The sequence below is a fragment of the Sinocyclocheilus grahami genome, unplaced genomic scaffold, assembly GCF_001515645.1.
Source record: "Sinocyclocheilus grahami isolate Dianchi unplaced genomic scaffold, SAMN03320097.WGS_v1.1 scaffold259.1, whole genome shotgun sequence".
NCBI lineage: Eukaryota > Metazoa > Chordata > Actinopteri > Cypriniformes > Cyprinidae > Sinocyclocheilus > Sinocyclocheilus grahami.
The window spans coordinates 1,641,656-1,654,067 of NW_015505438.1; the positions used below are offsets into that span (position 1 = coordinate 1,641,656).

At 36.4% G+C, this 12,412-nt stretch overlaps 1 protein-coding gene across 2 annotated transcripts in view; it reads right to left on the reverse strand.

Moving 5' to 3' along the window:
- Positions 1-745: 745 nt before the first annotated feature.
- The window catches only part of ccdc124 (coiled-coil domain containing 124), a 16,731-nt gene continuing 5,064 nt past the window's right edge, over positions 746-12,412 (reverse strand). The window contains exons 2-5 of one of the 2 annotated variants that reach the window (XM_016290470.1): positions 10,707-10,890; positions 9,732-9,837; positions 8,540-8,737; positions 746-786 (exon numbers count right to left, since the gene is read on the reverse strand). In XM_016290470.1, the coding sequence (XP_016145956.1) occupies positions 768-786; positions 8,540-8,737; positions 9,732-9,837; positions 10,707-10,890 (507 nt within the window). In that variant the 3' untranslated portion in view covers positions 746-767. Of the gene's footprint in view, positions 787-2,511; positions 2,552-8,539; positions 8,738-9,731; positions 9,838-10,706; positions 10,891-12,412 lie in introns of those variants that run through there. The other variant, XM_016290469.1, reaches the window with a different exon arrangement.

A 12,412-nucleotide genomic window follows, 5' to 3' on the forward strand; every position in this document is an offset into this window, starting at 1 on the left:
GTTGGGGCGTCTTAGTTCAAATACATCGTCATATAACTGCAGGTTTAACGGGAACAAACGCTAACAAATAAAAGTTGTGTTCGCCTGAAAGTGTAACCATAGCAACAGCAAGCAGCTCGAGCGATTCCATTGAGATCTGACGCGTGTAAAGGGTGAGACAAATTGAGCACTTTAAGATTTAGATATCACTGGAAACATTGCTGTTTGTTTAAAAACACATTTAGATCATTGTCATTTAGTTAAATATTCCTCTTCTGCGCAAGAGAAACCTCGGCCGATTACGTCGAGGTCTATTTGTTTAATTAATTCAAAATCGTCGACCATGGTGCCCATCTAAAAAGTCCATCTACTTGGGGTGGTGGTAATGGCTTAATGGTGAAGGATCTAGGTTGCTAACAAATCCTGCCAGTAAAGGTGACTCGGGAATTGGAGAGATACTAAAATCACAGTCCTGATTTGGCAACATTTTACTCGTGGCTTTTAAATGAAGTTGGTCAAGGTGAATTGTCAGCGCAGTAATTTTGCATGAGATGTATCGGCAACTAAAGTTTGGCCATTTCGATAACATCAAATTAAAACACTGTGTAGAAACGACAGATTGTAATCAGTTAAAAAGTATAATAATCTTATTATATAATGATATCATTTTTGCAATAATGAAAAAAGGCCTAATAATTATTTTAAGTTTTTTAAAAACAAGTTTATTACAACTTTCTGTGAGCTGATCACATATCTAATCTTAATAGGTCAATTTGATGGTCAGGTTGTCATGCATCTCCAAGTGACCTGCAAAAAGATCAGAGAATAAATGCACATCAGTTGAAATGAAATCACTCGGTGTTCTCAAACTATAAGTGTGAAGTGCAGTGAAGTGACATGTGGCCAAGTATGGTGACCCATACTCGGAATTAGTTCTCTGTATTTAACCCATTCAAGTGCACACACACAGCAGTGAACACACACCCGGAGCAGTATAAGCAATTTAAGCAATATATAAGCAGTATAAGCAATATAAACTTCTTGCATTCTATTTTATTCGTTCTGTCAACACATGCACCTAAACCAATATTTAAAAAGCCTTGAAACTCAAGAGTAAAGTTGTTTTACAGGACTGAGTGCTGATGTCAGTGAGGGTGATGCCAAAGTTTGGAGCTGAACTTTGGAGTGGATCTGGGGCACAGATGAAGAAAGCTGGTAATTTGATCTTTTTCATTAAGTAATTAGTCCTGGAGACCTGTATGGGTTCCTGGGCAGAATGAAGTATCATTTGCTTGCTGGTTTTGGAGGACATGAATTATTCATTTCCCTTTCCCACTCCATGTTCAGAGATGTAAGTGTGTGGGATTGCCTGCTGAAATGACCCCAGTGTGGCATTTGGAAACAACATTTAAATAATAAAAAAAAAATCATCTTGTTCCATGTTGTCAGTGGCAGAGTCAGTTGTTTTGTGAGGTTACAGGCTGAATATTTCTGAATGAACACCAGAAAGGTATTTGTTAATGTGTTTGACCATTAAACAAATTCTACATCTACTCATATTCAAATTATAAATAAATAACACTCAAAGTTTAATTTGCAAACAGATATCATAAACTGTCAATAAAAAATACTTATACATTTATAAGGTCCTGCTTATTAACATTAGTTAACATGAACAACCAATGAGCAATATTTTTACTGCATTTATTCATCTTTAATTAAAAACAATTCCTTGTTTGTTCATGTTAGTTCACACTGCATTAACTAGATACACTTTTGATTTTAAAAATGTATATGTAAATGCAATTAACATTAATATGAACAGATGCTGTAAAAGCGGTTTTACTTATTGTGAAATGTTATCAAAATACTTATACAGCATTTACTAATTAATGTTAATATCTGCACATACAAATACATTTGCACCCCTTCAACATGTTAACATTAGTCAGTGCAAACAGTATATTATAGTTTATAATAAATCAACATTAATTAATGCTGGTAAAAATGTTGTTTGTTGTTAGTGCATGATACTTAATGCATTACCTAATGTAAACACACTGAACCTGACTGTAAGCTGTTAACTAAGTAGTACTTGTCATTTTCAGCAGAAAGAATCTGTAGAATTGTCCACAATCATTTCTGTTAAATTAAATGAAACAATCTCAACACATTTCTATAGTCTGAGATCAGAATCAAACATCCCCGGAGGGACCAGATTGTAATTTGTAAAACCACTCAGGGCCTGGAAACGGCACACCATACAAACAGAGCAATTTTATGGGCTATCAGGTATTTAATATCCTGGTATCACTTTTACAACAGAAGGGCCATCTGTTTTCTATTTTAACCTGTACAAGAGAGTGAACATTAGTAATTCTTTTAGCAATCAAGCTGACAGCTCTTATATAAAGGCCTCTCAGTGTGCATTATTTATATATCTCCTCCTGCCGTTCCACCCGTTCATTAAACTGCATTCGAACTTCTCGCCCACAGCTAATCTAAATATAGATTTTTACCTTTAATTGTCTTTCTGCTGATCTTGGATCATTTTCTTAGAAAAAATCCAGGCCTGAAGAAAAGCAACACTGCCTCAAGATCAGCGGTATGAGACTGATTCATATATTTCTGAACGGCTCAGGAAAACATTGTGAAACGGTTGTTCCTGTGTTGATTTTCCATTTGCACTAATGGTGCTGTCATTGCAGATGCTCTTTTGTATGAAGAAACGCATGTTCCTGTCTAACGGCTAGAGAAAGATGGAGAGGCCCTGGGCGGGGGGGTTGGGGGGGGGATTTCAGGCCTGAAGAAAAGCAACACTGCCTTAAGATCAGCGGCACCGATCAATAGTTGTAAATACACTAGAGCGGTTTGTGTTAATGCAGATTAATTTGCATAAAGCATAAATGTCTGTAAATGGAAATGTACTATTATATTCAGTATCAGGAATGGGAAAATCAGTTTACAGTTAAAATAAATTGATAGAGTCAATTTGAACACTTAAATGTGTTAATCTCAAGTCAGCCTAATCAAACTGATTAGTACATTTCTGAGAACTGCTCAAGAAAACGTTGATTTTCTGTTTGCGCTAGGCTAACTGTGTTGCCATTGCAGATGCTCGTTTGTATGAAGAAACGCATGTTCCTGTCTAACAGCGAGAGAGAGATGGAGAGGCCCTGTCACAAGCAGATGAGTGTTCATTACTTTACCCTTGACGGGGGGTTTGGGAAGCGGGAAAGAGATTTCACGCTAATTTGTGGGATGACACCATAGCCATTTACAATATATATGAAACAAACAGACCATAACACCCTTGATAACACTTTGGCCCTTTTTAAACACAATTTTGAGGTAACTTGTGATTTAATATCTCCCTGTATGCCATAAAACAGATCAAAATTGGTGGATATTAAAACAAAATAAGAGTGAATGGCTTGCGTGTCATAAAAAATAAAGGATATTTTTCCCCACACGTCATGTATAATAAAACACAGCTGTTAGTTAATACAGTTATTGTGATCTGCTTTGAGCAAACAGTTAGCTGAAATACTGAAATAAGAGTAAAATCTTCCATCTAAAGACAATGTCTACCTAAAACACATGACTCAGAAATGTAATTGAATTTTTTTCTAGCACTTCCTCAGGAATGACACCTGTTGATTAGAATTGCTGAATTAACTTTCCAAAAAGCCCAATAATTGTAAACAGAGACATCCTTACCTTAAAGCAGCGTCCTCGTTTCCTTCGGCAAGCATGTTAGACTTAGGTCCCCTTACATACGTGAGCTTTGAGTGATGGGCGCTTTTTCGAGAAAACGGGATTTAGTCATCAGACATGCAGCTTTTTCCTCAGACGCTTGTCAGATGTAGGGGGCCGGCCGGTCTCTCTTTGAGACGCATAATTAGGATGCAGGCTGAAGAAAGGACAGCCCAGCTTGATAAGGGTTGGCATGCAAATGGATAAGGAGACAAAGAAACAAGCAGCACAGAGAGAGAGAGAGGGAGAGCAAAACACTGTATGTTCCACAGACCACAACACTTTTTGCTTTAAGTGTTGGGTATCATTATTGCGTCCACTGCTCGGGTTGGCTGAGGTAGTCGAATAGCCTACATTGAGGTCCGCAAATGAGGAAATAGAGGGGAGAGAAATCTGCGATTGATGCTCAGCAGTTCAAAGGCCTTCCCAAACCCTCTTATCTTTCCCGCCACAGAGGCAGCTCAGATAAAAGAGCAACCAAGTGTTGGACAGAAACATGGATTCGTGAGATGTACATGTACACAAACCAGCAGGGTTCAGTGTGTTGAAGAGTGTGTACAGTCCTCCATTCACGCTTAAATTTAAGACCGCTGTGAGAAGGCTTGATTTTAGATTGATAGAGGGTTATTTTTAGTTTTTTTTTAAATTTAGCAATGCTAGGAGACAGTAGAAAATACAGTGGGGCCCAAAAGTCTACAAAAAAAAAATGCTTGTTTTGCATTTTTCAGTTTCTTTCTCTTCTAAATTTTAATTGTAAAAAATGATTTGTCATTTTTGGTTCATGTTTGTCACTAAATATTTATATAAATAAATACAAATAATCTCTCTTTCGCATTTTTCGAATATATTTTAATTCTAATGTTCTATTTCACCACTAAATAACTTGGCAATGCCAACAGGACATGGCACAAAATTTGGAGAAGATACAGTGGGGCCCCAAAGTCTACCAAAAAAGGGTGACCAATTAAAATGCTTCTGTTTTGCCCTTTTCAAAAAAAATGTCTAAATTTTAATTGTAAAAAATGAATTTTAATGCCAATTTTGCTTCATGTTTTATAATTATATAAAAATACAAATAATATCTGTTTCTCATTTTATCTAATATATTTTATTATATCTATTTTTTTTAATGTAAAACAGTAGTTGTTATTTTTGGTTAATTTTCATCACTAAATAACTTAGCAATGCTAATAGGATATGCTAACAATTTTTCTAAAAAAAAACAACTATTTTAAATGTAGAAAGTATTTATTAGTTTTGGTTAATGTTTCTCATTAAATAATTTAGCAGTGTTAGAGGGTTATGGCAAAAAATGTGGGGACCACAATGCTGTTTCCATTGCATTGTTTGCTGTCGCTTGATCTTACGTTTAGGTTCGTCAGTCCATTAAATCACTTATTGTACAAAACCATGATCCGCACTCACATGAAAGTCTTTTCTTTTCGTTTTATTCTACATTTATCACCAATAGGACAAGGACACGAGCAAAATCTCTTCTGGTTATTACTACCTCGATCTAGAAAGAATAATGGCAGACTTTGCATTTTGTGGTAGGCAGATGCGAACCGTCATCAATCAGTGATGCTCTGAGACTCTGCAGATAAGGGAACTCCGTGCTATTTTAGGCCTGATGCTCTCTAAGACAGCAGGGTCTCTCCCTCTTAGATTCATCATGCTGAGCTGAGTATCAGCTATTTTATTCAGTTTGATCTTGCGAGAAGACCACTCGTTCAGCAAAGAATTTTGCACTTAAGAAGCCCAAATATAGTCACTGTCCTTGAGTGCAGGAAGGGGATGTTTTTTAATTAACACTCTCAGTGGGTCACAACTAATAATGTGCAAATAGATTAAAAAATAAACCGCCATTCTTACACGAGTAATATCTTCGCTTTGAAACCCCTCGCTCTGAGAATATTTAGGTTGATTAAATCGCTATTGTTTCACAATTGTATTTGAAGTCTTCAGAAATTGACATTATTATTGTTTTACAAGCAGTTCTGTCGGAGCTATGAAAAGGACACATTCTGTGGGGGAGAGATGTTTTAATGGAAGATAATGAAGGTAAGTAAACGAGAGAGGTTATCGTGTAGCACAATCTCCAGATGACCTGCAGTTCTTTTACTCTGACGCTGCTTGATGACACATTATGGCCATAAATTACCTTAAGTGCTAAAGAGTGTTCCTGCCGAGGATAAAGGTGGCCACTGGGAATTATCCAGCCTGCAGGCTAATTTCCTTTCCTTCCGGAACGTCCCACAGGGGTTAGTGACCGTTTATGTCCATCGCTGTGTACCTGCAGAGACGTTATTAAAAGCAAATCTACCTTCATTGTGTCTGAAGTATCACGTAAGCTGCAAGGACCTTTTTAATATGGTTGAACAAGGGAAAATGTCATCTTGGGATGGCAGTTTCAATGAACATGGTATAAAATGAGACCTGCAACCCTAAATATTAAATGAGATATTTTATTTTTAATTCATTTTCTATGGGTTTGCCATTTTTGCAACCTTGTTAACAAAATGTTGCTATTATAGCTGCATGATATTTATAATTTTCTAGTAATATATTTATTTAAATGATTAAAAATTAAAAAGATATTAAATAAAAATGATATAATATATAATTAAATAAAATTGAATGTATCTCATACAATTAAATGTAAAATATAAAATGTATTAAAATTAATTATATATAGGTAAATAACAAATATAGATACATATAATATGTAAAATGCTTATATATAACAAGTGTTGCAAGACATATTAGCTCATTTGGGACCAAATGTTGGTTTGTGGTTCTCAGTACCTCAGAAAAAAGAAAAAATATTTGTTTTATCATTTTTTTTTCTTACCATAACTTGGGTATCAGGGTTGAGCTCAGCTTGCCAAATGTAGTCAACACTACAATATTTGTTTAAGAGCAACAAACTTCTTCCTGAAAATAAAATAAATAAGAGACCACAAAAGTAAACTGCAGATACAACTGCTTTCTGTTGTATGAGGACATTTCTTTAAAGGACAACATCAGAAAATGTAATGATAGCTGTTTCTTCCTTCCTTTTTATTTGAATTTTTTTTCCAAGAGCCACTGAGAGTGTTTGTTCTCCTCCACAGATGCAAAGCACAGCCCAGAGTGTTTTCGCACTGCTGGATATGCGTGTATGGGAATCCGACGGCTATTAGTCCACTCAGCTTTGGGATGTGGAGACATTGTTCCATACGAGGTCCAAAGTGCATTTTCAAAACAAAGGGCCATGTAAGAACAATCAAGCAAACAAATCTCTATCCATATCATCTTAATTTAGAGCAATTATCAGATCACCTTTCTCTTCTCCATAAATATCAAACCAGAAGCTGAACCCTAATGATCATCACACAGACACTAAATAAAAAATAATAATTGCCTCAGGTTAACCACACTCCAGCTCATGTTCCACATATGTGACCCTGAACCACAAAATCAGTCATAAGGGTAAATTTTTCGAAATTCATCACCTGAAAGCTGAATAAATAATCTTTCCATTGATGTAAGGTTTGTTAGGATAGGACAATATTTGGCAGAGATACAACTATTTGAAAATCTGGAATCTGAGGGTGCAAAAAAACTCAAAATATTGAGAAAATCGCCTTTAAAGTTATCCAAATGAAGTTCTTAGCAATGCATATTACTAATCAAAAATGTTTTATATATTTAATATTTTAAAAGTTTTGATATATTTACAGTAGGAAATTTACAAAATATCTTCATGGAACATGATCTTTACTTAATGTCCTAATGATTTTTGGCATAAAAGAAAAATCTATAATTTTGACCCATACAATGTATTTTTGGCTATTGCTACAAATATACCCCGGCGACTTAAGACTGGTTTTGTGGTCCAGGGTCACATATTAGATGGAGACATGAATAAATGAACTCAACTCAGCAGTAAAACATGTCGTGGAGGAAGTGTGTGCTAGTTGAGAATCCACTCTGCGTTCACTCAAAACCAAGCCTAGAAACTTCCTAGCAGCTCTTGATAGGCCATTGTCTAGCAGATAAGCAAATTAGGTTGTATGCTGTTCATTCATCATTAGATATTTATTGAATAATTAGTTAAATAATCCAAGTTTGTCTGCGAGTTCACGATCTGAGGGTGCAAAAAAACTCAAAATATTGAGAAAATCGCCTTTAAAGTTATCCAAATGAAGTTCTTAGCAATGCATATTACTAATCAAAAATGTTTTATATATTTAATATTTTAAAAGTTTTGATATATTTACAGTAGGAAATTTACAAAATATCTTCATGGAACATGATCTTTACTTAATGTCCTAATGATTTTTGGCATAAAAGAAAAATCTATAATTTTGACCCATACAATGTATTTTTGGCTATTGCTACAAATATACCCCAGCGACTTAAGACTGGTTTTGTGGTCCAGGGTCACATATTAGATGGAGACATGAATAAATGAACTCAACTCAGCAGTAAAACATGTCGTGGAGGAAGTGTGTGCTAGTTGAGAATCCACTCTGCGTTCACTCAAAACCAAACCTAGAAACTTCCCAGCAGCTCTTGATAGGCCATTGTCTAGCAGATAAGCAAATTAGGTTGTATGCTGTTCATTCATCATCAGATATTTATTGAATAATTAGTTAAATAATCCAAGTTTGTCTGCGAGTTCACATACGAGGTGAGGGGTGTGAATAGATCAGCAGTTAATTGGTTACATTTGTGTGTCCAAATTTAATCGTGGTGCCGTTTTGTATTTGTTAGGATCTGCACCGAGGGTCAGTCTTTAAATGCCATTGTGTTGGTTTACTTGGAGTTGTAGGCGGCCACTCGTTGGTTGAGGGGGTTTTCCGGAGACTTTGTCCACTCTTTCTTGAGCTGTTGTTTTAGCTGGGAAAGTCGCATATTGGGGTTCTCCATTTTAAGGCGTGCCATGTTTGCTTCTTCAAACGCAGCGTAGGCAGCTTTCATACGACGCTCAGGGTGTCGATCCAGGTCTTCCTTAGTGCTGAAAAACAAAGGCATGAACCAAATGTAGAACAACATCTAGCTTTAAAAAAAGGCAAAAAAAAATTATTATTACGTCAGTACTGGTCAAATCTATATAGTGAATGTGTTAAATTATGTTCTTAGCCTTTCCTTCATGTGACGGGGTGGCCCAGAGAGAAAATAATTTTTTTGCACAACATGGGATTTTTAATTATAAAACTCCCCCAAAATACACTGGGATCCTTATTTTGAAATGTCTATGTTTTATACTTCCAGCAGCTCATTCAAAGTATTAAGGCTAGAAGGGATAGAGCAAAAACTACTGGGTATGTGCACATCAATACAGCAGAATTTTTCTCGCACTGTACAAGGGGTAGGTGTAGACGTTAATAAAACACAATCTAATAGTTAGACATTTTTATTTATTGCTAGCTTCCGCTGCAACCCTTCTAGAAATAACCCATTGAAAGTTGTGGGAGAAAAAATATGCACTCTTATATCAATCTACATAATATTACAATATAAAACCATTGCCATAATTCATCAACAATAAATCACAAGCAATCTCTTGTGTAAATAAATAAATAAATAAATGCCTGGAATTAATTGATTGCAAACTGCTCTGAAACTGCGAGCCTGTAGAACGTGCAGCACATATATTTATTAATTAAATCATAGGCTTTTGAATTTTAATAACTGCATTAGGCGCATCATGATTCCTATTCCCCACTTAAAATTCAAGGCATCTAAAATGATAGTTAAGCTTTTTGTTGTACCATTTAAGATAATAAATATTAACAAGTCTTAAGATATTTGAAACTTTATCACCTTAAAAAAAACAGATTTTAAGACATTTTCTAAGACGTTTTTAGAACAGCACTTAAGAGCACAACAATCTGAGAATTGACTCTTACAAATGTAGACTTTAAAAAAAATGTATACTGTATGTAATGTTTGTAAAACAAGAGTCTCCTAATCACTCCAAACATGTCTTTCTCTAGAGAACAAGATACCTGAGAACTGCGATGGCATCCTCAATGGTTCGGGCCTCCACCGTGCCTTCTTCTGGAACTATCTGATTGACATTCTCCTCAAGCGGCATCTCCAAGTGGCTTTTCTCTGTAGATTCGAAAGGATACAGAAGACTAAATGAGAAAACCAAAAAGGCTTATTCAAAACAGCAAAACAATAAGACAGGCCAAATTTTACGCTTAGTGTGAAAATAAGTGCATCTTGTTTTATTCATGCACACTGCATACAAAAAAAATGTGCACTGTACTATGTATGAATTTTGACCAGCAATACAATTTATTTTGTTGTGACTCCTGATGTAAATAGTGCTTAATGTCAGCATGAAATGAAAATTCACTGCATTTATTTTCTAAATGTAAATGTTACAATGTGAACCATTCTCCATTGTATTAATCTCATTTTTAATTTATTTCCTTATTTGACGGTGTCATTTTAAATCCCAATATTATAACTTCTTTGATGTTCTGAAGAAAAATGACAGACTTCCCTCTGGACTTAAACCCTGCCCCTTTCTTAAAATCAACTGAAAGCATGCAATCACATCCGCCTCCATCCAATGAACCATCAAACGGATTGAACCAAGTCCCTGCTTGTCATTTTTTCCTTTTTCGATAACCTGTTTTATTCAAATTTACACCATAATATGAATTACGTTTCACTGCGACTTTAACTTGTCAGGGTTTCCTTAACAATTGGAATGATACAGTGTGACAAACAAAGAATATAACAATAAAACATGGCATAAAATATGTTTTAAAAAAGTGTTTTTATGCTTATTAGTGTTAGGGCTTTAATTCATCAACATGCAAATGTAATATAAATATATAGATGGCTTTTTTGTGTGACACACAGGGTCACTGCCTAATGCATTGAAATCAGCCACTTGTGAGGTTTTGTGATGGTTAGCATGTTGCCTGTGTAGGAAGCGCTCTACATTGGATCGGATTTGGCCTTACCTTTTTCCCTGGTTTCCTTAACATTTTGCCCACTTTGTAGGTTCTCCTCAATCTGGGCTCGAGTCACTTTACTAGGGGCTTCTTTTGTCGGTTTACCCTTTATCTTGGCATCTTCTTCCTCTAAGAGCCTTTGCTTTTCTCTCTTCCTCTCCAGAGCCTCCAAACGCTTTCTCTCCTTATCATCCTGTACACACGCACACACACACTCTTTTAAATTACAACTGGACTGATGTTATCCAGGCAGCCTGACGGTCATTAAGCAAATGTAAGTGTAAACTACAGAGCAGAGTAAAGAAATTAGAGATGCCTCCTGCGCGCTCACAATCACTCTGTGTCAGCGCGGCGGGTAAGTAATGGTTGCTAGGATCAGACATGGTCTTAACGGTCCACATCCTAACCACCCAGCCACCTTCCTGTTGATAACATCTGCAGAAATGGTGACACAACAGTAAGGAGATACGCATAATGAGATGACACCTTCAGATGTCGAGCAGAGGCTGAAATGTCATTCGCGTGACACCGATAAGCCGCACGGCAGGCCGCGCTCAAGAGCAAACCAAGATACGCTCCTCTCTCTTGACATTCTCACATATCTACCGGTGATAAATTATATTCGCCGAGCCCGATCTTCACCGAGTCCCAGGCAGTGGCTGATCTTTGGGAGATGTAAAGGATAAATCAGTGTGTTTCCAGTGCAGGTGAGCTTGCTTGAACACACACAGCGGCCCCAGTGACATGAGGTATAATTAGCAGAATGACTGCAGTAGGATAACAGCAGCGTGGGTCTGATAGGCCGGCGGGGATCAGATGGCAGCGATGGGAGGAAACAGGAGGAAAGGAACAGGGTGTGAGGAGCTCTTTACCAGAGCGCCTTACCAAGTTGGCTGGCACATCATGCCAACGTTGCGGACGCTCAATGCATATGCCAACACCGGTTCAATAATGTATGAAACAGAGGCAGGAGAGAGCCGGGGAGGGAGGAAAAAAGGCACCAGTGGCCACCAGAGACCTTTCAAATATTTAGACTACCAAAATATATTTGAATAATTAAAATAAAAGAGTTTTGATATAACTAATATATATATATATATATATATATATATATATATGGCACTTTGCTATAAGCTTGTCCTCAATCATTTCTAAAAAAAAAAAGTTTAAACAAAAACAGTCAACAATTACTTACCCTCATGTCATTCACAGCCTATATGCATTTCTTTCTTCTGTGGAACACAAAATAATTTTGAATAATATTTAGGGGCGTATTTAATGAATTGGGGGCCCTAGGCAAAATATAGGAATGGGGCCCTATACATTTGCACACATTTTCCTAGATCAACCTTGAGGTTCCTTTTTTGTTGTGATGCTGGCTGCTGCACAATGGTGCCCCATAGTTGTGTCCAATGTTTCTACATTTTATAATGGCTTTCTTTCATGTTGTAGACCACGAAATAGCAACTGATTTACAGTTGAGATACAGGTTTTCACAAAAACAAAATAAATAAAAAAAAGATAAACCTCACAATTGAGCGTTTAACAAAAACTACAGACTGGATTATTGAAAATTAATATTCATTCTCTGCCAGTAGGAGGTGCTTTTGGAACGTCAGAAATATAGAATGAGAAAAGTGTAAAAATATAGCCTATATTGACGAGGAAAGTCCACTGATGAGTTACCAGCGTAAGCCTGTGTGCAAAGGCTGTCT